This window comes from Mustela nivalis (genome assembly GCF_964662115.1).
Source record: "Mustela nivalis genome assembly, chromosome: 13".
NCBI lineage: Eukaryota > Metazoa > Chordata > Mammalia > Carnivora > Mustelidae > Mustela > Mustela nivalis.
The window spans coordinates 30,831,065-30,858,118 of NC_139032.1; the positions used below are offsets into that span (position 1 = coordinate 30,831,065).

The 27,054-nt window shown below is 39.9% G+C and overlaps 1 protein-coding gene and 1 long non-coding RNA gene across 23 annotated transcripts in view; both read right to left on the minus strand.

Moving 5' to 3' along the window:
* CDC14B (cell division cycle 14B) overlaps positions 1 to 17,149 on the minus strand; it is a 107,920-nt gene extending 90,771 nt beyond the window's left edge. For 18 of the 22 annotated variants that reach the window (XR_014302378.1, XR_014302380.1, XM_082697255.1 and 15 more), the window contains exon 1: positions 16,234 to 17,098. Coding sequence is in view for 20 of the 22 variants with exons in the window: in XM_082697255.1 (XP_082553381.1) it covers positions 16,234 to 16,393 (160 nt within the window). In the remaining 2 variants the exon portion in view is untranslated. Of the gene's footprint in view, positions 1 to 15,501; positions 15,596 to 16,233 lie in introns of those variants that run through there. The other 4 variants (XM_082697268.1, XM_082697266.1, XM_082697244.1 and 1 more) reach the window with 3 other exon arrangements.
* Positions 1 to 27,054, minus strand: part of LOC309847296 — a 202,222-nt gene that overhangs the window by 165,845 nt on the left and 9,323 nt on the right. The window lies entirely within an intron of this gene.

A 27,054-nucleotide genomic window follows, 5' to 3' on the forward strand; every position in this document is an offset into this window, starting at 1 on the left:
CCTAAAGAATATCAAGCACTAATTCAAAGGGATAAATGTTTACTGCAGCATAATCTACAAGGGCCAAATTATGGGAGCCACCCAAGTATCCATCAACTGATGAATGGATAAAGATGTGGTATATATATAATGGAGTATTAGCCACTAAACAGAATGAAATCTTGCTATTTGCAAAAAAACATGGATGGATCTACAATATAAGGCTAAGCAAAATAAGTCAGTCAGAGAAAAACAAGTACCATACTTCACTCATATGTGAAATTTAGGAAACCAAACTAAGGGGAAAAAAGATACAACCCAAGAAACAGACTCTTAACTACAGAGAACAAGCAGATGGTTACCAGAGGGGAGTTGGGGCGGCGGAGGGGGGGGGGGTGGCAAAGTAAGTGAGGGGGATTAAGAATACACTTATCATTTTTGTTCTTTTAACATTTTTTTCAGTAGGCCAGCAACAGACTCGAACTCACAATCCCAAGATCAAAAGTCCCATGGTCTACCCACTGAGCCAGCCAGGTGTCTCCAAGAGTACAACACTAAGTAATAAATGAAACTGCTGAATCACTATATTGTACACGTGAAACATGTAACATTGTACGTTAACTACACTGGAATTAAAAATTTTAAAAATACATATTTACCTGATATTAATAATGTGACAGTGACAAGAAAAAATAAAAACTATAAAAACGTACTTTATGAGAGGACAAAGGGGATAAAGAGAGGTTATTCTAAATAAAGCTTATATTTATAACTGAAGGACTGTGACAAGAATCCATGGCTTGGCTGGGGAAGGTCCGCAACCTAAAATTCTCTACCCAATTTTATGTAAATGAATTCATAGACATTTTCCTCAGTAGAGGGACTTTAAGGAAATAAATACCTTATATAACCATACACTACAATATGCATCTACTAAGAGATATACATTTGGACATATACTTAGAGGACAATGAAAGATTCCCCTATAACATATAAAGTGGAAAAAAGTAATGATAGTATTTACAGTGTTAACTTTGTTAATGTAAAAACATCTCTCTCTCTCTATAGTGATGTCTATGTATATAAATATGCAATGAACAATCTAAAAGGCTAAATGTGGTAACCATTAATGCTGTTCAAATATTTCTGGCTTCCTGCCCCTCAGTGGCTGAGTGGGACCTTGTGATTAATTCTGGCAACAGAGTTATGAGTAAAAACAAACATTTAATTGTTGATTCAAGACCCTCCATAGGCACTCTTTTTCCTCTGGTATAGGAACCAACAATTTTAGAGACAATTGCTGCTCATATGCCTAAGTCCCTAAACAATTACAACAAGCAGAACCCCCTGCTAACCCACAGTAGATGTGAAACAGAAAATATTTAAATTTATCTTTTAAGCTGCTAAGATTGGCCAGGGGGTGAGCAGCGGCTTGTTATTACAATATAACCAAGCCTAAACTAACTGATAAGGAAAACATCCTTCCAAGTAGGATCTCTGACCATTTTTTTCCTGTGTGGTCTTTTTAAAAAATAAGCCCCTGGGACGCATGGATGGCTCAGTCAGTTAAGCTTCCTACTCTTGATTTCCCCTTAAGTCATGGTCTCAAAGTCCTAGGATGCTGCATAGGACTCCATGCTCAGTGGGGTATCTGCTTGGGATTCTCTCTCTCCCTCTGCCTCTCTGCTGGCCCTTCCCCTGCTCACACTCTAGCATGTGCTCTCTTTTTCTCTCAAATAAACAAATCTTTAAAAAAAATTAAAAACAAAAGTAATGAGCACCTGTATCTTAGAAAACTTATCTGGGGATAGAGGAGAGACACAAGTTTTAGCATGGCCCTTGCATCAAGCAGACACTGACCATCAGAGATTATTATCACATCTCAATCTAGAGCAGCCTGAAAACATCCTCCGTTAGGATCCCTCAGCTCCCTTTCTTTCATTCCATGCTCACTGAGCAACCTAACAGCAGTGAAAAAAAGCAAGGAACAGAACAATGAGAATAAAGTGCTGTATTCTGCATGAAAAGATACAAATATATATACATCTGTATACACATATATACATATTTGTAAATACATAGCAAATCTCTGGTGAGACACAGAAAAAGTTATGTCAATTTATTCTGAAAAGGGAAGAGAAGTTGCTAGGTGACAAGAGAAAGTGGAAATCTTACTCTGTGCCATTTACTCTTTTGTATCTTATTTATTTTCTTAAGAATTTTATTTTTAAGTAATCTCTTAAAACATGTAGGGCTCAAACTCATGACCCAGAGATCAAGGATCACATGCTCCACTGAGTGAGCCAGCCAGGCACCCCTGTTTTTTATCTTTTTTTTTTTTTTTAAGATTTTATTTATTTACTTGAGAGAGAGACAGTGAGAGAGAGCATGAACGAGAAGAAGGTCAGAGAGAGAAGCAGACTCCCCATGGAGCTGGGAGTCCGATGCGGGACTCGATCCCGGGACTCCAGGATCATGACCTGAGCTGAAGGCAGTTGTCCAACCAACTGAGCCACCCAGGCGTCCCTGTTTTTTATCTTTTAAATTCTGAACTACACATATGTATTATCTATTTAAAAAACAGATAAAATGGAGACACCTGGGTTGCTCAGTTGATTAAGCAACTGCCTTCAGCTCGGGTCATAATCCTGGAGTCCCAGGGCTCAGAGTCCTGCATCAGGCTCCCTGTTGGGAGGGAGGGAGTCGGCTTCTCCCTCTGACCCTTCCCCTTTCACACTCGCTCTATCAAGTAAATAAAAAAAAAACTTAAAAAAAAGAGAAAAAGGAAAAAAACATAAAATGAAAAAACTTTAAAAAAACACAAGCAACTCTAAGTGATGGAGTATATATATTAAGTGTTATTTAGTGGGTTATATTTCAAAAATATAGAAAGTCTACTAAAGGGGCTTGCACGGACCAAGGATGAATGTGTCATGATCCTAGAATCTTAAAATGCACCTCAATAGCACAGAATATGATTAAAGGGCAAGAAAGATCAGCAGCTCTGCTTTTGCAAATAAGCTCTATGACCTGCCCACTGATATTCAAGAAAATGAAGAAAAATTACTTCTAATGCTTCCAAAGTCAAGGCTTTTTTATAACTGAATCCTGATCCTATGTGAAAGCTTCAGCATTGTTAAAGTCTACCTCTTAACATGATTAGCGGTATGACTTATTTTTTTCTCCTCCACTAAGAACAACAGACTGAATTACTGTTTCCAAAGAAAAATGAAAATGGACTGTACTAGGCTTTAATAATATGGGAAAAGCGGGCACCTGGGTGGCTCAGTTGATGAATCAACTTGATTTTGGCTCAGGTCATGATCTGAGGGTGGTGAGATTGAAGCCTGCACTGGGTGGCGGGGAGCCTGCTTAAGATTCTCTCTCTCCCTCTGACCCTCCCTGTTCCCCTGCTTGCTCTCTCTCGGGGGGGTGGGGGGCAGATTACGATAAACCTCATACATAGATTACTTAATTCATGACTTAATTAATTTTAAAATGGGTAAAGTATCTCAAAAGGTAGGAAAATAAGACTTACTTACACTATATATGGTAAACTGTGAGTTCTCTCATTTATATCAGTATAATGTTTTACACAAGCAATTAAATTAGTATACAGATTCGTTTTGCAACTTTCCCAAGAGTTCCTAACACTTGTTACCTGGCCTTATTAGAAATAAATGGCAGAGGTGCCTGGGTGGCTCTGCCAGTTAAGCATCTGCCTTCAGCTCAGGTCATCATCCCAGGGTCCCAGGATCAAGGCCTCCATTCAGCTCCCTGATGAGCAGAGACTCTGCTTCTCCATTTGCCCTTCCCCTTGCTCCTTTTCTTTCTCTCTAAATACTCATTCTTTCTCTCAAATAAAATCTTTTAAAATTTTTTTAGAAAAAAGGGAAGAAAAGAAGGAAGGAAGAAAGGAAGAAAGAAAAAGAACTAACGAACGAACATAGGGGGCAGTTGGCTGACTCATTTGGAAGAGCATTTAAGTCTTGATTTCAGGGTCATGGGTTCAAGCCCCAGGTTAGGTATACAGAAATAAATGAAAACTTCTTAAAAAACTAATAAATGACATAAGGTGGTTGACTTCACATTCTTGCACAAACTTCATTTAGCTGGGGATGAGGAGTTTCTGGAAACGGAACTGCACAGAAACCACGGAGTCTCCATGGAGATCCAGTCCTGGCATCCTACATTGGCAATGGCTCAGCTCCTCCAGCTTGTTCACATTCACTGAATTCAGGACTGTCTCTGGCTGTAATTCTTCTAGGTGCTAATCACACAGTTGTTAGTCAAACATCCAAGCTATGGTGTTTATAAAGCCTTTCGTAAAAATGACAGAACTTCCAATCATCCCTAACTGCATGCTAATCTTTACCTAGTTTCTTTACACATTTCCCTCCAATGGTCTCTATACTTAGTCCAGCTCTCCCTCTGCTTCTTTCTAACAAACCCACCCTGTCCCATGCATACATTTTCTCAACATCTGCTATCAAAAACACCTCATACCCTAACAGGACACAACAGAGTGAGAGCCATGCACTCCACTCAGGATAACAGGTGAGCACTAACTAGCTGAGAACTTACAATAGCACTAAGAGCACACACAAAAATTTAACAATAGCCTAGCTGACTCTGGAGACACACTGAAGAGCTCCACTTAGACCCTTCTCCCACCAACACTTTCCAATTGTACCAGCATCTCCTGCAGGGCTTTCTCCTGACTATAGGGCCCATTTTGGCCATTCTCACAGCACTTCAAAATTATCACTCAGCCCCCACTCTAAGTTACTGGTTAAAAAATATCCCAATCCCCTCAATCCTCGTATGTTCTATACTGCTGTCAGATTTCCCCTTTGGGATCAAACTCTAATTAGTACAGAAGTATTCTTTCCCACTCATAACCCTCTCACTTCCCCACTACCTCTGGAGAGTTTTCTGGGATCATATCCCAAAGGAATTACTGTGTTGGAATCCTTGACTCAGTCTGTGCTGGGGAAGCCAAAACAAGACATTGACCACTTTTATACATGCCTATTTAATCTTAGTAAAATTATTTTGAAGACAATATAATCACAACAAAGTAGCACTGCATAGGGTTACGTTAAATGGGGTGTGTAATAGGTACATAAAAAATTGACATTATTTAAAAATTGCTTTTTGGCATAACCAACAAAACTTATTAATCCTATTCATAAATCTCTATAATTAGAATAACATTTCTTTTCTGGCCATTTTAAAATAAAGCCCTTAATCCAAAGTTTTGATTTGAAGAAAAAAAAATGTTTATTGCTTAGCCTTCAAAAACATCTCACATACTTTTGGAAATTCCCAAAAGTATCAATATTACAAAAAAAAAAAAAAAAAAAAGACTCTTCTTCACGCATTGCTGGTAGGAATGTAAATTGGTGCAGCCACTGTGGAAAATAGTATGGAGGTTCCTGAAAAAATTAAAAATAGAACTACTGTATGATCCAACAATTCCACTACTGGGTATTTACCCAAAGAAAATGAAAATACTAACATAGGGTGAACCCCTATATTTATTGCAACATTATTTATAATACCAAAGATATGGAAGCAACCTGAGTACCCATCATCCATAGACAAAGAAATAAGGAAGATGTGGTGTGTGTATGTGTGTGTAAAGATATATACATATATATACAATAGACTATTACACAGCCAGAAAAAAAGAGATGGGGCCCCTGCCATTTGGTAGAACATGGATGGACCCACAGAGTAGTATGCTAAGTGAAAAAAGTCAGAATGAGAAAGGCAGAAAAATTTAAAAAGAAAAAGAAAAAAAATTATTTGCTGTTGTACCTAGAAATGGCTGTCTTCTGAATCCACACATTTAACTCCCCAAAATTTGTTTGATCAAAATAAGGCTCTAATAGATAAAGATGATTTAAGGTTTATGATCCTTTTCCTGCTCTCCTGAGTAAGAGAGATTACATTAAAGTACTTCTTCATTTTGGAGCAGAGCTGTTGTTTAATTTAGGTTAAGTACCACATTTGATGCTTGTTACTGGCAGAATGGGAGAGCACTGTGAGATAGGTCAAGGGGGTAGAAGAGGGTGTTTCCCCTCACACTGGAGTGGAGTCTATCCCCAATCCCAGCAGTCACCAACCCCTGACAACTGCCACCACAGTAGGGACAATGATGCTGTTAGCAGGAAGAAAGCAGACTGGTGTTACAGTGATCAAGAAAAGTTCCTGCTGGTCCTGGGGGGAGGAGGTGGATGAAGGAGGGGGGAAGTGAGCTACAGGGCGTTCAAGCCTCTTTTCTCATTCATTCAGAGACATCCATCTTTGATTCTTGTGACATTCACTGATAAACCCCTCTATATGGCAGATTTAAGAGATACATCACCCGTTCTATCTTCTCCTATCACTTCCCAGAGATCTGAGTCAAGTGTGAAATCTCTGCTATAGCCCAGAAGCAGCCACTTCTATGGTGCAGCCACCATAAAATGCACTCACACATATCCTGAGTCAATTTGCACTTTGAGCCCTCTCAGTCACAAAAGTTTAAAATTAGAGTGTATTAATAGTGAAGTTAAAATCCTAAACTCAATTGTGTTTGCTAGTTAAATCCTAAGCTTTTATTTAACAATTTATTGTCAAAAGGAACTAAATGCATGTTAAGATGATTCAGTTTCATGTATAAGGTTCTTCCAACAAGCTACCTAATGACAGTATTACAATAAAAAAATTCCAAGAGCAGACTGAGAACAGTTCCCCAAAATGTAAAACCATAACGTTAATTCTGTTATATATTCACGTCAAAGTAATTCTTCCTCAGCACCTATAAAAGAATGTGAAAATTAGAATGTTTTTCAGTTCTCAGTTCAAGTCACACAAACCAAATCTAGTTCTTAAAATATTTGGCAATCTTCGTCCTTAGAGCCTTCAATTCAAGAAGCAATACCCAGCTTAAAAGGTGCTCTGTAATTAATTCCTACCAATAAATAATGTATTTTTAAAAAACAAACAAGGTATCTCATTTTAAAATTACATTGTCTGGGATGCTCTTGAGATTCAAATTAGAGATACAGAATTAATTGGAATGGAGACCTTTTACTTAGGCTGTGTTTTAGTAGAAATAAGGTTCTTAGTAGAAATAAGGTTTTCAGTATATTAACAATATGTATATCAACAATATACATTTATATATTTACAGTATTCATAGATATAGTGCACTCACATATGGATATGACTAGTTATATACCACAACTAAGCTTTTTCCTCTTGTCTCTTTTAAGGTTTAAAACACACACGTACTCCCACATCTCCCACACTCCCAAGAGAAAAACACCTTAAGACAGATCGTTTTCACCACACACTGGAAAAAATAATTCACTTTGTGTAGGAATTATGGAGTGACATTTGCATCACAAAATTTTCTCAAACTGACACTGTGTAAATGAAGAGAGCAAAACTACATAATGACTGATTCCTTCATCACCTGTCGTCACTGAGATGCTGACTTAATAGTCTATGCCTTCTCATTCTTTCAGGCATGTTGCGATCAATCTTCACATCTCCGCCCTTCCTCAATAACACCTGGCCCAATGCCTTGCTCAAGGTAGTTGCTCAATAAATATTTGTTAAATGGATATACTAATTAAATTCATAGCACAATTCGTACAACTATAAATGAGTATAAATGAGCAAAATGCAGAGAATGATTCAGCTGCGATGGTCCTAAAATGGAGGGCTTTGCAGAATTCAGAATCTGTAATAATATTATAGCATTATGGATTGGGTATAAAAAGATCAATGTCATAAACTGCAGTGCCAAGAAAGTAATTTTACTTTCAAATTAGAACTTGAAGGAACAACAAATACCATCGACACTGGGAACAAGATGTTTTTCTTTTGTGAAAAGTACACTGGCAACCAAATTTTAATAGTACGAAAGTGAACTACCTGAGAAATGAAGTCAATATGTGATATTACACAATTAGAATAAATTTACCCAGCCTAGCTTCCTCAGCTTTTCAGACTCCAAGACAATGGGACCAAATCTTTCAACTGGTGAATAAAGCCCTCTAAGGGAACTACTCTCTAGAAGGTAAATAATACTAAGAATTAAAGGAGCTGAATAAAAGACCAAGAGAATAAAGGCAGAAATTTTTTAAAATTAGAATTATTATAAATACGGTGCCATATAGATTTGTTCTTTTGATAACTGGCTTTATCTGAAGCACCTGAAAATGAAATGGAATCAGAATACTTTTAATTTTTTAATAGAATTATGAAAGACCTTCCCCATTCCCAAAGTTTAAGTTGGCATTTCATGAGACTTCCCTCTTGCCAAAAACAATAAATAAGATATAAGCCTGTCCATTAAACAAAGAAATGCCTCGAAAGAACTAAGTGACCTCGCAAAAGAAAAAACAAATCAAGAATAGCTGTTTAGTTATAACAACTTATTCTAAGCATCCTTTCAGCAAGTCTACAAAAGTAAGATTCAATTATAATAGAAAAAGTTCAGTATTACCAAAAATATCCACCATCAAAAACATAGCATTAATAATTAACCCAGTAAAATATCAAACAACTGTCAGCATTACCTATACACAGAAACCAACAAAACTTTTCATATAAAGACAAATTTCAACTTAAGTCATAAACATACAAAGGATACTCTACAGTTATAGAAAACTGAATCTGCTACCCAAGACTAAATTTAAGACAAGCAAACAGGAAGGGACGGAACCAAGAATGACAACTAACAGATTAAATCTACAATTTAAAAATCATCAGAAAGCACTGCAAAGTAGAGTCAATGATCTGAATACCTTTGTTGGAGCAGTATCCATGTAAAGCTATAGAAAAAAGAGAAAGAGAGAGAAGGGCGTAAAACTTTCATATAAACTAGAGAATCCAGATGAGACGCACACATTCCAGTTAAATATCCTTGCATTTAGGAAATTAAAATCAATTTTATTTTAGAAAATGTTTTCTAATGTAATCCCTGTCTAATGGTAGTCAGCACTTCTAGAAATTAAGTGACTAACCTCAGAAGCTAAAAATCAAATAATATAAAGAAATGATACTTGAAGATTGGTTAGCTCCTGCCAAACAGTTTCCATGTCTCTGGATCAATCTGACCACTTTTTTGCCCACAACCCCTGTGCCTACTTACCTCACTCATAAAGGTGCCTGTCTTAAGTGAGGAATGGCTTTGAAATGTTTGAAACCAGTCTATCCATGTTTTTTATTCAACTGACAGATAATTAAGATAATTATATAAAAGTAATTTTAATGTGAAAGATTTAAAGGACTAAGATTAAAAATACTATGTAGCTAGTATGGAAAGGAAAATAAAATACTGGCTACTGAAATTATTTTGTTCTCAGTGTAATTAAAGGAAAAGATTTAAACAAGTAATTTCTTATTTATGTCTAACTCCCACCCTTTCCAAATACATTGGGTCTCCATGCCACAAATTAAGCATGGAAAGGCCCATTGAAAGGCAATTTTGTTTTACTCAAAATAAGAACCAAAAAAATGTCCTATTGACTATAATACACACCACCAGTATCAAATCTTTTGGATCTGTGAAATACTCTTTTAAAACAATATTCTAGGGCATAGTCATGCTTTAAACTAACCACTCTGAAGAGTTTATATTCTACCAGTAAAGAATTTAATATATTTGTTTTATTTTCCATAATCTACCTGAGGCTTTCCCATGAGGCCTTTTCTTCTTTACAAAGACACGCCCCCCCCATAAGCTTAGCTACAATTTAATATAAGGCTATATACAAACTCTTCAGTGTAGTAAAAATACGTAACAGCCTCAAAAAGGAAGAAACAGCTCATTTATTCTTCCTCTTACAGGGAATCTTTAAAGAGAAACAGCAACATTTTTCCCAAGGCAGAAAAGATTGTCAAGGCAGTGCTAAATCTCTTCCAGAGCTTTGACAAATACTGAACCAGCCTCACCGGGAGTGCTTCTGCCCTCAAGATTACTCTTAGAAGCAGAGAAAGGAACACACTTGCATTTTCACTATGCTGATTCACTGAACCTTTTGTACACAGACACTTATGGGGGAAATGTTTGCTTCAGAGCTGGAAACCTTTCCAACCATGGTGACTGTCTCAGTCTGCCCGTGGTATCCTGGGCCACTGCACACACACTTTTAATACTAGAGACCATTTATGGAGCCCCGCTGTCAAAGAGGCACCAAGCCAAGCACTTCACACACATCTGCTTCAGTTCTTCCAACACTGTGCACTTTTAACTTTCAAACAGATGAGAGAAAAGAGGCTCCAAAAGGTTATTAATAATCCAGCCGTGTTCGCTCCCCACAAAGGCTGGCACTAGCTGTCCTTGGTATCCTCATGCCTAACCAGTAGAATTAACTCTTCAAATACCCTATGAAAAGTTTTACATCCCCAAGGATTTCAACCACGATATGGCTCAGCCCTCTCTAAGCTAGTTATTTCTCAGACCCTCCAAGTTTAATCTAGTTTACCCACAGACCTTCCAAGTTTCATTTTCTCAATCAGCACAGAAAACAAACTCCATGAGACCAGGGATTATCTCCAGCAGTGACCTATTTTTATCACTTGAAGAGGGAAAAAAAAAAAAAAAAAAAGCCTGGCAGAGTAGGTATTCATTACAATTTGGTTGAATGAATGAACTATCTAGAAAATCTGGGCTGTGATGACAGCCAATTTGGACAACAGCATGAATGGAGGACTTGAATTATGCAGTTTGCTCATATTTCCAAATTGACTAGGTAATTATCTAAATTCAACTTTACAGATACAACTTACAGAGTATCTACTAGGATATCACCTATTAGTCTATGTAAACACAGAACTAAACAGTACATGGCCAATGAATCATTTAGGTACAACTCTGCTGAAATAGCTTTATCTGTTGGAAAGAATAAAAGACAAGTAAGGACAGCTTTGCCAAAAAGAAGGTACATCAATTTGGCCAAAGTTACTTATCTCTTGTGTTAAGTTCTGAGGGAAAAGTGGATGGTTGTGGTATTTCAAGGTGATCTCTTGAAATTCTTTCAAATAACAAAATACCTGTCCTGTCAATTCAGAGATCTCCAAAGACTATCTCACAAACTTCCAGGAAATGTTACTGGTACACACGCCATCCTTCCATTCTAAAAATCTGCAGTGTGGTTCCATTCCAGCTCTCCCCCACAGGAATTGGGGAAATTCATTCCCATTATTCAAAGGCACAGAGAAATTACAGTGTGCACTGACTGGCAACTCCTAACATTAGTACCATCTTTGTCACCCAGTTACTCCACTTTCCCTTCATCTCTGTGCCCAACCATTCTGTCCATTGAAACAGTAACAACACAACTATGTTAAGTTTTTGTGTATGGTACCCCAGTGCCTAAAACAGGTAAGTAACATGACACCATCAGAAGTAAAAGATGTTGAAGAATTAAACACATAAATCAAGAAAATAAATTAGAACTATGTCATAAGCAAGAAGGAAAATGAACACTACATACTTCGATGAGCTTTAATTATTAAAACTCTAAATAATCTACTACGTGAAAGTCTTGAAGAAAAATGAATTTCCTCCTTGAATCAGTGGCCCAGGTAACTGTATTCCTTTTTTTATCAAGAAAAATATACTTTGATCACAGCAAACAATGAATATGCAGCACTATTCTACATAGTAAGATTCAATTAAATACTTCTTGAGTTAATGAATAAATTTTCCCTGTCTAATAATATCTAGTGTGAATTTTTTAAATCCTAAAAAGAAAATAAGGCAGGGTAGAGGCAGTGCTCTATCTGTTTAATTTGATGAGTATCTGATATAGCATTAATTGGTGTTTTTTTTTTTTTTTTTTTTAAAGATTTATTTATTTATTTATTTGACAGAGAGAAATCACAAGTAGGCAGAGAGGCAGGCAGAGAGAGAGAGGAGGAAGCAGGCTCCCTGCTGAGCAGAGAGCCCGATGCGGGACTCGATCCCAGGACCCTGAGATCATGACCTGAGCCGAAGGCAGCGGCTTAACCACTGAGCCACCCAGGCGCCCCTTAATTGGTGTTTTTAAATGACAATCCTGACCTCAACTAGAGCTTCTCCAATAAAATTATTTACAGTTATAATAGACAGTCTTAAAGAGATAGACTTTCATGACAGACACTGCAAAAAAAATTTTTTAACCACTAAAAATCTTTTTTTTAGCCAATAGTTAATACCAATTACTTTCATTAGTCGTTAACTTTAAAAAACCATAAAGAAGTAAAATAAATTTAAGCTCTGTACCAACTATTAAATCCATCAATTATCAAGCATAGGGATAATACAGTAATTTCATAATCTTTAATATTTTTTCCTATATTAATGAAGAGGAAAGGAGAATGTACACTGTCATTTATGGCCCTATTTAAGGAATAAGAATAAAAAGATTCGGACTTCTAACTGCAAGGAGTTTCACAGGAAAATCAAAAATCTATGTCCAACATTTTTCCTTTGGTACTGCTCCCATCTTGGGAGAGATCTAATTCCAAAGCCAATCAGAAGAGAAACCCTCTTCTTTTCCTTTCTTCCCCAGCTTCCCTGACTGATCACAACTCATTCTGAGTATACCTTTACTCAGTATCTCTTTCACATTAATGTATACAGGTTACAGTTTTATTATCTTTTTTTTAACACAATGCACTGGAACTGCAGCAGGAATACAGCTTATGTAAAAATCCACGTCATTGCACAGGGCAAGAGCTGAGTGAATGGCCAATGAGAGGTGGATGGGGTCCACATGGGGAATAAACATCGGTCAGCTCCTAGTAAATGGCCAGTGTAGCCAGATGGTTGGCTGCACACTAAAAAAAATTGTGACCACACAGCAAAGGACTACAGAGAACAAAAATAGGCATTAAGCATCCTGTATTAAATATATACACTGGGGTGCCTGGATGGCTCAGTCAGTTAAGATACTGACTCTTGATTGCAGCTGGGGTGGAGCCCCAATGGGTTCTGTGCTTGCTGGGGAATCTGCTTGACATCTCTCTCCCTCTCCCTCTGCCCACCCTTGCAGGCACTAGAACTCTCTCTTAATCTCTCTCTAAAATCAATCAATCAATCTTTTAAAAAAAATGAAATACATGAAATACACTGCAATCTACGGGAATGGAATTTAACTTAACAGATGAAATAGTTGTAATAAAAATAATTAGGGACTAAAGTAAAAAAAAAAAATTAATGTATTTAAGGACAGATTGGGCAAAAGTGATAATGTGCATTAATTTTTACAAACCAGCCCCAGTGGGAAAGAATCTTCACAATCCTGTAACAAGTTTTGGTGAGGATGTGGAATAAATTTCTGGTGGGAAGTGCTGCTGGTACAGCAGCTTTGGAAAAGTCCGGCAGGTTAAACATGGCATTACCATGCAACCCTGCAATTCTACTCCTAGGTGTATATATGCAAAGTAACCGAAAACAACTCCATGCAAAAACTGGTACATCAATGTTCACAGCAGCATTATTCATAATCACCAAAAAAGTCCACCCATGAGTGGATAAACCTATATATATTTTGGCCTGGCCTCTTCACTTCTACTTTACTCTGCAGATACAATCATACATGTTTGTAGATATATACAATGATGCTACTGCTCCCATTTTTAGGGACTGAAAACCCCCTACATAACCATTTATTTATTGCCATTACATAAATCACGATTCAGCCATGCAATGCAATACCATATAGCCATTAAAAGGGGACTCTCCCTCCTGGTATGGCACAATTTATAGAAACTTAAGTATGCACAGAAAAAAAGAAAGCAAATATTACTGAAGAGACAAACTACATATATCTCCTTTCCTAATGCTCAACTTGAAAAATATTAAGAAGAAAAACAAGTTGGGGAGAACGGGACCAGGTTGCCACTTGCTGAGGATGAGGTTTCAAGCCTTCCCTCCAAGCCCAATAAAAAGTAATCTGTACCCTGTATCCAAAGTTACTTTATTTTTTTTTCACCCCATTACCTCGAAGTTAATTTGTCTTATTTATCACCCTGAAACAGACTGATTCAATATCATTTTTCTAAGAAGCCAAGACTGTCACTAAGGGATACCTGGAAAAATTCCAGGCAAAGTTGATTCCCTTACTTCCCCTCTTACAATGAGACTGGACCCTTCCATTATCTGGGCTTGTAATCTAAATAACAGCATTTTTTATTTTATATAATGCACCAACTCCTTTCTCAATATTCAGCTTAGCAATATTTTCTGAAATTAAATCACTCTTGTGATTCAGGAAAGCCCTCCATGAAGGAGGAAGAAGATCTAGCCCAATGACTTGACTTTACAAAACTTCCTTTTTGATGGAGACAACCTAAATGCTCATCCATAGGGAGCTGTCTAAACAAATTATAAAACATATGTATTTAGGGTGCTCCTGGCTGGCTCAGTCTGTAGAGCATGCGATTCTTGATCTCGGGGTTGTGAGTCCCAGCCTCAGGCTGACTATAGAAATTACTTAAAAATAAACAAATACAAGGAAATATTAAACATATTTTAAATCCACATGTACTTTATAGTTTTATTTTCTAAAACCCTATCTACTTTGGCCTAGCAGTAATTAAAACCGAATGAAGCAGTTTTGCATGTACTAACCCTTCTAAGAGATAATGCTGCGAAGAATAAACAATGTGCAGAACAACATGTAAGCTACCATGCTTGCGTATGATAGAGATTACACAAGTTTATACACATACAGTCTCTTTCTGGAAGGATTCATAGGAAACTTCAGTTGCCTCTAGGGAAGGCCACCAAGTGGCTTCGACCAACTTTTCACTATAAATTCCTGGCACCTTTGTAACGAACCGTGCGTTACTTTTCTGAAACTAAAAGCTATGAAGCAAAATGCCTTTTAAGAGGTATAAAGAACGAAGGCATAAGGAATGTGTAGCGTCATCACCCATCCCGAGCCCTCCCGAGGCTACCTCCCTGGGACTGCACAGCCTGGTGGGACCCGGTCTCGGCCTCAGAGAGCGCGCTACGAGGGACCCAGGCAGGTGCCAGCCGGCCACCCGCGTAAGGCAACCTCCTCCTCCCTCCACAGTTCCCAGGAGTCCATCCACCCCGCACCAAGAAACCTTCCCCTCCACTCGCAGCTTTATTAATATGGACCTTAAGTTTCCAACCGTCCATCAACCTAGAAAACAATTTCTACTAAATTTGTGTTTGCCTGGACACTTCCTAAATTAATATTCTGACCACTCCAGCTCACCTGGCTTATCAATGGCTAAGGGCGGGAAACTGTTTATAAAAATCCCACACGCCAAGGCTCACACATGCCGCGCCACAGAAAGCGGACTGCGAATTCCCTCAAAACCGTAGACAGCGATGCTGTTTACAAAGCGTTTCCACATACATCACCACGTTCGTGCCTTCACGGGCTTTAGTGTCAATCCTGGCAAAGCCAACAGCTGCCAAATTGGATTTGTTAGTCTTTAAGAACTGTAGAGTCAGCACTAATTAATAAAACCGCTCTCAAAGGGCTTCTTTTCTACCTGCTCCGGGGGGCTGCGATTTCTCAGAAGTGACACCTCTGGGCATTCGGCACGCAGAGCGGCTCCCAAGCCACCACACCAGTGTGACACATTCCTTGTGGAAGCGAGGGAGAGGAGCTAGCCCTACTAGGTCCGGGTGTGCTCGCGCGCGCGCTGGGGAGGGGGCGAGCGCGGAGCCGACTCGCGCGAGGACGTGGGAACGCCGCACGAGGTGGGACTCCATTTCCTCCACAGCGGCGGAGGTTGGGCGAACGCCCAGCCAACGGGGCAGCTGCCCCCGTGCCGGCGCAGCTGCCCCCGTGCCGGCGCGTTCCGCGCGCTCGGGAAATCCTCCGAGGTGATTCAGAGGTTCAGACTCCTGTGAGGGCCAACCGAGCTTGCAGCCCCGAGAGGCGCTATCAACCCGAACTCAGAAAAAGCCCGAGGCGCCGAGCTGACGCCAGCAATTTAGAAAGGTGACCCTCGGCCCATCTTGCCAGGGTAGGAGAGCGCAAAACGGATAAAGTTACAGCTCGCTAACACCCGCAGATGGAAAGTCGGGGTAGGGGGGCGCTCCCAGGGAGTCGGGCTGCTGAAGGGGGTGTGGCCGGTGGGGCTTTTTTGGGAGTGGGGGTGGAGGCGTGTCAGCCGGGCCCAGGGAGGCGCCTCCACTGCCTGGGAGGGTAGGCTAGGACCCCCGCGCGGGCTGCCGCGTGTCTGCAGCGCCCGCCACGCGCTCGCTCGCCGGCTCACCGGTGATGTCTAGATACAGGTCATCCTGGTGGTCCAGGCGGTGCAGTTCCTGCGACGTGGAGCTGCGGCTCTTCTTCACTGCTTGCGAGGACGCCGAGCAGCGCCGCGAGCAGGGGGGCGCGGCGGCCCAACTCGGCCGCCGCTCGCTCTTCCGCTTCATGGAGGCGGCCGCGGCCCGTCAGGGGGCCACGACCATGGCCCCGAGCGTCCGCTCGCCCGCCGAGGCCCCCGCCGGCCTCGCGCGCGGGCGCTCCGGGCGGCGGGCGCGGAACGGCGCTGCGGGGACGGCGGGCGCGGGTCGAGCCGGGCGGGAGGCGGCGGCGCAGGAGTCGGAGGAGGGGCCGGGCCCACCGCGCCTGCCCCGCTCCCTCCTGCGGCCGCCAAGGGACCCGCGCCGCAGCCCAGGCTACAGCGCCTCCTGCCGCCGCCGGCGCCCCCCAGCCCGCCCCCAGGTGCCCGCAGCCCGCTGGGGCGCCCGAGGCGACGGTGCTGCCGCCGGCGGCTGGGGCTGCCCGGGGTAACCGCGCGCGCCCACCGTAGCCGCGGACGCTGCTGCCGAAGCGCCGAAGCACAGTCGGCCGCGACTCCCGGGGCCCCCAGGAGGGCTGTTCCGTGGAGCTTCATTCACAAAAAAGGGCCCACAACCCTCCTCGGGGCCCGCAGAATGGGGCTTTTCATTGGTCAGTGATGTGTGACGTCACGGAGACGGGGCCTTTTTACAGGCAGGTACCCGGTGACGCCATAAAGAAAAGTCTGAGTGGTTCCGCCAATCAAATATAAAAGTGTGCTCGCGACCCTCCGCCAGCCCCCAACTTTTGTTTTTTCTGTGTTCCTCCGGTGCCAAGACCCCAGGTCCCAACTTCCTTTAGTGAGTCGCCGAAGCTGTACACAGCCCCACCCTAGTAACTTGACTCCAGTTCTTTGGCATGTGTATTTTTAAAAGTATTTCAGGGTTTTCCTTGTAATCACGCCAAGTGAGAAGGATTCTTGCCACGCTGCTGGCTTGGAAAAGAGTATGAGCTGATTAAATTGTCCGCCGCTCTGTAGACCTAAGGGAAAGGTGATACCACAACCGACATTTCCACAACCCACGATCCAAATCACCTACACTATTTACCGACCTATGGTATGCCCAGCATTCAAAAAGACTAAGCCAGGGCTGCTTAGGGGGTCGATAAACCTACGATGGAAACATGATATACCGTACGGTTTGTCTCGTATTTCCTCTTAGAATCCAGTACCCGCATTTAACTCAGTAATTTTATACACCAGTTGCTGAGTTTTTCTTATCTAAGGTGTCTACAGATCCAATTACCGAAGTATTGAAGCAAGTGACGAATTTAATTCTTGAACTTTCATCCTGCAAACTGGAGTCATATATTTTTCTTCTGGGTTAAAATAATGACTGATATTTCTGGAACTTAACCCAAACTCTCATTTTGGAGGGACTTTAAACAAATTTGCACAGTAGCATCTAAAAAGGTGAATAGACTGGAGGGCAATCTTTAGATTTCATAGCCCCGAACTTTACGTCTTGCAAGCCGTTCCTAATTTTTCACCAGCATTTTAACGTTTTATCCTGCGGTTCCGCAATCACTGCCAGCCTCTAGAAGAGAAAGATGAGTTTGAGTCAGTCCCCCTAGAAGCGTCTCAGAAATGCAAATTTTGATGGAGTACTTCTCGGGTGGGGGGCTATTTGACTTCTATTGTTGAAGGCCTTTACCCTTTAGCGCTGCTAATTAAGGAGGAAAGGGGGCTGGGGAAAGAAGGTTCTGCATCACTGACTCAGCTGAACAGCCTGGAACTACAGATCAGCCACTTAGACCAGAAGCTTAGTAATCATGTTCTTTCATCCCCTGTTGCCCCTAAGGAAATCAGTGAAGGCCTTAAATTTGAAATGGTCTACCTGTTTGTCTTCTGGGGCAGCGATGAAGGGAAAGAATTGGGAGCTTGTGGAATGCTATGCAAATGAGTCGAAATTCAACAGAAACTTATCCTCCCAGGTCCTCTGCTTTGACCGGAAATAGGAGGCCTTTCTGGCCTTAGGGGCTCAGCAGTAGAAAGGCCACCTTTTCCCATACTATCTGGGATTTTGCAGAAGTCTTTTGTTTTGTTTTGTTTACTGAGGTAAAATTGATATATAATGTTATATTAAGTTAAGGTGTAAACATAATGCTTTGATTTGATTTGCAAAATGATCACCACAGCAAGTCTAGTTAACATTGAGTAGGTCTTGTTTTGAATAGATAATCCATGAGAATTTTCTTGATCCCTAGCATGAAAGAAATTCAAATACCCCATGATATTCTATTTATTTGAGGGTGACTTATCTAAATGTCAAACTAAGATTGAAGTGCCAGTAAGTTTACTTACAGCAGTTCATTTTCTCCTTCAAACTTAAGTGTTAAGGCTGGAAATTCTAACAAAATGTCTATGATTCCAATAAAAGAAAATATAATAAATACAAATAATTATGCTGTGTGAGTATTTTCATGTTTTAGAAACAGAATTTTATGGTTTTGTTACTATAACATCATTAAGAGAGAAAATATATAATTACAGTTGGTAATTTTGCCAGAATGTCTTACATTCTTGGGAATAGGAAGTCCATACTCAAGTACACACATCAAAATTTCAAACCCTATTTGTATTTTGTTTTTAGGTCATGTTTAGGTAGTGGTAGAAAAGTGGTATTTCTTACTGATATTTGTGAATTCACTTGAGCAATTTGAGTCTTCCTGATGTTGAATAAGCCAATCTCTAGGCTCAGAAATTGGCCACAGGAAATGTAGTTTAGTTCACTTGGTTGATTGGTTAGTTCGTTGTTCACTGTTTGACAATGGATCATAAAATTTTAGAGCTAGAAGGCACTTTTGGTCCAAGGCTTCCCTTTCACGGTGAGGATATGGGGATCCACAGAAGTGACAAGGACAGGGCTGGAGTGAGAACCTAAACACTGTCTTCAAGATTCCAGCTTGTCTTTCCCCAGCCTGTCTGAGCTTAGAGAACAGATGCATCTGGTTGTGATCTTCAGCATTACGGGCAACATGGTAAAAAACAAAACAAGAGGGGAAGGGATTCTCTATATTCCTTTCTCCCAGGCAAATTCACCCTGAAAAGAATTCAGTTATGGAACATTTACTTTTCTTTCTTTCTTTTTTTTTGGGGGGGGGGGGGCATTTTCTGATATGTATATTTAAAGATAAGTCATACTCTGAAAGTTTGAAATCTTAACCTAAAATGAGGAGAAACTGGTTCATAGATACATTATGTTAAAATTTCAAGGCTTCTCCGGGTACCTGGGTAGCTCAGATGGTTAAGCCTCTGCCTTCAGCTCAGGTCATGATCTCCAGGTCCTGGGACTAAGCCCAGCTTCAGGCTTCCAGCTCAGTGAGGAGTCTGCTTCTCCTCCTTCCCTCTGCTTGCTGTTCTCTCTCTATCTCTCTCTCAGATGAATAAATTTTTTAAAAAATCTTTAAAAATTTCTAATGATGAGGGCACTTGGCTGGCTCAGCAGGTAGAACATGTAACTCTTGATCTCAGGGTTTTAAATTTGACCCCATGTTGGGTGTAGAGATTACTTAAAAATAAAAATCTTTAAAACAATTTTTTTAATGATACTAAATTTCAATTTCAAATGATAAGTAAATTACAGCTTAATGATAGGAAGATAAATAATTTAAATAAGGTCAAATTTCCATAAACCTAGAGGGTTTAGGTAGCAGGTATGTGGGGAAAAGGACACACACTAAAATCTTCACTAGCATTTTTTTTTAAAGTTGCTTTGGGGGCACATGGCTGGCTTTGTCTGTAGAGCATGCAATTCTTGATCTCAGGGTTGTTAAGCTCGAGCCCCAAATTGAGTGTAGAGATTACTTAAAAATAAAATTTAAAAGAAGAGTTGGTTTTATTTTATTGGATATTCTGGTAATCTCAGCATTAATCTGAAATCCCCCATGTTCCTGACCCTGAGACTGAAAATCTCTTAGAATTGTAAAAAGGGGAGAAAATGGATTATTTATTAAGCTATCACCACATGCTGTACACAGGTGATAGGGGCTTCACACAAATGCCCTGTTAAATATTATCATTTTTATTTTGTAGATGAGGAATCCCTCATTTGTCAGGTCAAGCCAGTTATCCTAGGTCCTACAGTGAATTTGGTTTGAAAATCCGTGGCTCTTTCCTGGGGTCAGCACCATTCTTCACAGGTTAAGGACAGGGTTTGAAGGGACCTTTCCTTGTAGGTCCATTTTTGAAATAACCTGTATAGTTGTGTAAATGTCATACAGTTTGATGATTTTTTTTTTTTTTGGACTTCAGATAACATGTTAACGTAGTTTTTTTTGTTGTTTTGTTTTGTTTTGTTTTTGTCAGAGAAAGGGGGAGAGAGAGAGAGAGAGAGAGAGAGAGCGCGCGCGCGAGAGAGAGCGCACGAGAAGGGGGAGGGGCAAGCAGAGAGAGAAGCAGGCTCCCTGCAAGGCAAGGAACCTGAAACGGACTCAGTCCCAGAACCCTGGGATCATGACCCCAGCCAAAGGTAGATGCTTAACCGACAAAGCCACCGGGTGTCCCATAACACTGCAGATTTTTAAAACAATATTCCTGATATTAATTTGGGATTTGAAGTTAGGTACACTTCCTCCCACACAACAACAATAATTATAATAATGGAATGCTGGGATGGAAGGTGCTCGAGAATGGTGAGGATTCTGGTTATACTGAGTCTTGAGATTAGAGAATGACTAAGAATGCTTTCACCCCAAAGCCTACGCCTGTGCCTGGGGCACCGAGTGAGCAGGGCCTAGCTCATTCTCACTTCACCTTTTGAAAAATGCTAACACTCATCTGACTTATTGTCAGATGTTCATTGTATCAGTACAGTAGAGTTTAGTAACCTGGGAGAAATGGAAAAGCATGCATAAGGATCAGCAGGCTATCCTTGGCTAAATGTTTCTACCAAGACTGAATGAATATACATGCTCATCCTCCTCATCAGTAGCTTCTTAAATGTAGGTATAATTTTGTGATAGTGGCTTTTTAACTCAAAGATTATTGAGTAGGAGATTTTTCTTTTTCTTTGTTTTTATCCCAAATGACTAAATAATGCATGAATGTGTCTGTATTTTTTAGAAATATAAATAAAAATCAAATATATTTGATATTTACTTATATATGTGTGTATAAATATTTAATATATACTACATATGTGTGTGTGTGTATATACCAAAAAAGCTCTCCTTCATCCCCATACTCCAATCCTATCCTCATAAATAACCACCTTTAACAGTCTGTATTCAGGGGTGCCTGGGTGGCTCAGTTGGTTAAGTGTCTGCCTTTGGCTCAGGTCATGATCCCAGGATCCTTGGATTGAGCCCTGTGTTCCTTGGGCTCCCTGCTCAGTGGGGAGTCCGCTTCTCCCTCTTCCTCACTTTCTACCCCTTTCCCTGCTCATGCTCTGTCTCTTGCTTTCTCTCTCATATAAATCAAATAAAAATAAACAGTCTGTATTTAGATTTAAAAGATTTTTTAAATAAATTGTTTCATAGTATGCATATTGTTCTGTGAAGTGAGGTTTTTTGCGGGGGGATTGTTTGTTTTACCTAATACTGGATCCTGAACATTTTCCTTGGCAGTCTTTATAGCCAACTTCATTCACTCTAATGGGTGCATGGATTTCTCTTTTATGTTTTCCATAATTTATTTTCCTATGGATAGACATTCAGGTTGTATTCGGTGGGGGCACTATTACAAACAGTCCTGCATTGAATATCCTAACATATGTATATCCAGAGAAGGTGGAATTGCTGGATTGAAGAGTATCTGTTTTTTAAATTTTGCTGGACACCAATAATATTTTAGAGTACCTGTTTTTGTACACCCTGTGATCACTAGATATAACCAATATTTTTAAGTTTGAGAAGAAAAAGTAATAGCTTATTGTAATTTTCATTGTATTTCTCTGATCACTAGTAAAGCTGAGCATGTTACTATATTCATGTTACTACTAAAGTTTTATGTGTTTTAATGTCTGATCAATTCAACCAGTCCTTTTTTAAGATTTTTTTTTTTCAAGATTTTATTTTTAAGTAATGTCTCCACCCACTGTGGGACTTGAGCTAATAACCAAGAGATCAAGAGTCACAGACTACCCTGACTGGTAAGGGAAAAGTCTATCTTTGAATTTATTTAAGTCCTTTCTTACTTCAATAAGTAAACCATCATAGGCTTATTATGAGCATGATTTTTTGTATTGTTCTTTGATCCTACCACTGTTACTAGAAGACAGTATGGCCTAAATTCATAGGAATGCAAACAATTTTCATTAAACATAGACTTCTCAGCTTCTTTTGTTCACAAGGGAGATAGTATTTTAAATTACTGTCCAGACTAATTTCAGTTCCTCCTCTTTGCTTCTTACAAGGCCCAGAGGCCTACTGGGGCAAAAGAAATTACACCTATTACTGGCTGACCAAAGCAGAATCTACTACATCTGGGACACTTTCATTTACACCAAGGCCCAACAGAACTTTGGAACTAAACTAAACTAATTCTTTTCTTTATCTTAGTCTGGAGTTTGGGGCAGTGCAGTCTCTCCTTACCTCATTTTGTAAGCTCTAGGGCACCATAAGGATTGTGATTTCAGCTACAGTAATTTCCTGCTATATTTACTTACAGTGGGCTTTTAAAAAATTGAGATATAATTAACATGCAGTAGAAGCTAAGATTTGGATGTTAGTTCAGTGGGTTTTAAAACTATATGCACCTGTGTAACCACCACCCAAAATAAGATACAGAATCAGTGGTCCTTGCAGAAATACCATCCATGCAAACGTAAGCATGAATCCTATGCCAAACCCATGCCCAGACCAACCCCCTTGCCATTCCAATCCATCTGCCACCCTTCCTTTGCCCCTGCTTGATGCCCTCCATCTCACCCCTGACAGCCCTTTGGCACCATACCTCAGCTTCAGAACATTCCCTCCCACTCACTTTGACTGAATGGGACAGGCTGTCCTGGCTGGGGTCTTGGTCCTCTTCCTCAGATGGCACTGAGCTACAAATTTGTTGCAGACCCAAGTTGTTGGGTCTAAAGCAAATTGTCCCTGCATTTTGGCCCTAGCTGCCGGCCCCACTCCACCAGACCTCCTCCCATGGGGCTTGAGAGTGGTAGAACTGAGCGGGCTGTGGGTAGTAATCAACAGAGATAATCAGGTAATGTGAAGTAGCTAATAGCCTCCTTCACCTTCACTACACACATTTGTCTTTCCAATTGTTGCAGGACAAGAAAGACATCCCTTGTCTGACTCTGCCCTTATCCACACAGTTAGAAGTAAATTAAAGGCATCAATTTCAAGTCACTTCTGTAGCTTCAGAAGTGTAAAAGCAATTTATTCTTTATCTCCTGTTGTGTCTGGGAGAATATTTCCTGAAAAGAATTTAGAAGAGAACTAGTCAGCAATTCCAATATATTGAGTGGTTTTTCTGTCTTTTTGTTACAAATTCTCTTGTCTATGAAGAGATCCTAGCCCAGTCTTGTTTTTCCCTCTCACCCACTATTTTCCATAGTAATAGGGAGGACAGTAAAGATTAAAATGCACATTCTTATTTGGTGGGAGGATTTTACTATCTTTTTTTCCCCTTCTTCAATAATATCAGGGCACAAATGGACAAATTAAGTTGGATTCTCCATCAATTTCATTTTTTAAGATTTATTTATTTATTTGAGAGTGGGGGGAGGGAGAGTTTCAGGCCGACTCCCTGCAACACAGGGCTTGATCTGACCCTGAGATCAGGACCCTGAGATCATGACCTGAGCTGAAACCAAGAGTCCTGTGTTTAACTGACTGCACCACGTAGGCAGCCCTAATTTCATTTTTAAACGCAGATTCAACTGAGCAGTCAACTGTTTTATCCAAAGTTAGGGGCTACACAAAAGACAAAAACAGAAAGCTGAAATGACCCATAATATAGGCAGTCAGCTTCTAGAAATCGTCCATAAAATTGAATTATCATTTAATAATATTTATGGAAAGAAAAGCAATTATGTTTTTACGTTTAATGTATTAATGTAATCCTTTTAGCTTATGTACTACTAAATATTATATAAAAAAGAACATGTTTCTGACTTCAATCTAGCTGCCAAAATGACAGTACAATATGTTTATAAGTGAAGAGTTTGCAGATCAAACTTGTGCTTTGGCCAGCATGTCCATTTCCTGGCCCATGCTCGATGCTGTTCCATAGTAAACTTTCAAAATGGCAAATCTAATCATATCATTTTATCAACTAAAATGTTCTAACAACTCCCTGCCCCATTTAGAGAGTCTTGAATTTATCTTCTGGACCATCCTACACATTTCTATGAGAGTCATTGTTATTATTATTTTAGTTCAGTTTGAAAATTTCAAAACTATAAGTTAATTTAGGGGGGAAATCTTAATATCTGAACCATTTGAGAAAATGTTCCAGACATCATAACTGCTCCCCTAAGAAGGGGGACATTTTCCTACATAACCATAATGTTATTGTCAAATTCAGGAAATTTAACATTCCTACAGTACAGTTATCAAATATTTCATGGTCTGTCTTCACAATTCACCAATTATCCTAATAATGTCCTTTTGAGCATTTTTCTCCCTGACCCAGGAAGCAGTCCTTTTTCTAACAATTAGCCCAAGGATGTTCATTTTTGCAGTTTCCAGCCCTGATGGTGTGTTCTTGATATGTCAGGTTAGGAGACCCAAGATGAAGTTTGCCTTTTTCTGGATAATTATGAACTTTGATCACCGGGTTCATTAAGGTGTTACCTGCCAGTTTTTTCCACTAAAAAGTGTAACTTTTCCTCTTGTAATTAATAATTTGTGGGGAGATACTTTAAGACCCCAAACTTCCACCCAGTGGTTTAGTATACATTGATGATTCTGAATCAGTTGTTACTATAATGGTACAGACTGGTGACTTTCTAATTATGTTCTACATTTATTAATTGGCATTCTTTGGGAAGAGGAGTGCTTTTTTGTTTATATGTATGTACAATGTATGTATACGTATGGATGGATGGGTGATTATTAATTATTCATATCCTGTTTTCTATAATGGGTTATAATCCCATAGTGTCATTATATATTTTGATGCCCAAATTGTCCCAGATTTGACTAGTGGATGGCACTTCATATTAGTTTCTTTGTCCTGTTGACATGCCCCATCAATTTTTTAATGTGTTCTTACTTTCTGGCCCAAGATGTTCCAAGTTTAACTTGTCCTTTCCTTGACTCCACCCTGGAGTCAGTTATTCCTTTAGGAAGGTCTGGCTCTCTCCACTGGGATCATGGTATTTAGAAAGCATTCAAGGTCTCTGAGACCTGATTCTGGCCTCATCAAGGCAGCAATTCCTTCCCTGCATTGCACAGCCACATACCTTTCCAGAGTCCCCAAAGGGCTGTGCTCCTCTCTCATCTTGCACTTTCTATGTCCTCTTTCTGGAGGCTCTTGCCACCACTTTTCTTATACTTTTCTTACTCTTTTTCACAACTGTTCAAGTATTAACTGCTGTGTGATGTTCTCTGACCACCTCAGAATCCCACCTGACCTGTGCTGCTGGCAGCACCTACTCTGTAACTCCCTCTCACATGATAAGGAAAATAGCATCTCGTTTTTGTTTTGTTTCTAAGTATCTTTTCTTTTCTTTTTAAATAATCTCTATACCCAACATGGAGGCTCAAACTCAGAACCCTGAGATCAAGAGTCACATGCGCTGCCCATCTCATTGTTCTGATTTACATTTGCCTGATTACTGGTGTGAGCCTATTTGCTTTCTGTGTGGGAAATAGAAAATAATACTGTTCAAGAGGACAGGAGAACTGGCATTATAAAGCAATGAGGTTGATAGTCTTTGCTGAACTGGGTTTTTAGTTGAGTCTTCTGTAAGTATCTGTAATGTAGAGAAGGTTGTAATCAATGACAATTTGATTATTACTTATAAAAATAACTATTTATTAAGTAGATAATACATCCACCTGGCTCAAAATTCAGTATTTTTGTATCCAGGTATAGTCTCACATCTGTTATTATATACCCTATGAGTGGTTCACTTTTCTATCTTAAAACAAAATAACATAAACAAACTTACATAATGAATTTTATAATTTTTACTGTAGCATATAGATTCTAAATAAATATTAGAATAATATCTCAGTGGGGTGCCTGGCTGGCTCAGTTGGCACCTGCCTTTGGCTCAGGTCATGATCCTGGAGACCAGGGATTCAGCCCCCTACCATCAAGCCCCACATGAGGCTCCCTGCTCCCTGAGGAATCTGCTTCCTCTGCCCTTCTCCCTGTCTCTCTCGCTCACTCTCTCTCAAATAAATAAATAAAATCTTTTTTAAAAAAGAATAGTTTATCAATATTAGTAAATGAATATGTTTTCTTTCCACAAAGTAGTGGAAAGATGCTTAAATTATTTCTCTTTGGTCAAAGGTCTCTTTGCCAGAATGGTTCTTTTTTTTTTTTTTTTTTTTTAAGATTTTATTTATTTATTTGTCATAGAGAGAGAAGCGAGAGCAAGCACAGGCAGACAGAGTGGCAGGCAGAGGCAGAGGGAGAAGCAGGCTCCCCGCCAAGCAGGGAGCCCGATGTGGGACTCGATCCCAGGACGCTGGGATCATGACCTGAGCCGAAGGCAGCCGCTCAACCAACTGAGCCACCCAGGCGTCCCTGCCAGAATGGTTCTAATACTATATTTTATTTTCCTAATTATACAACATACATGGATCATGGTTTCCAGTATTTTTTTTATTAAGGTATAACTGACATAACATT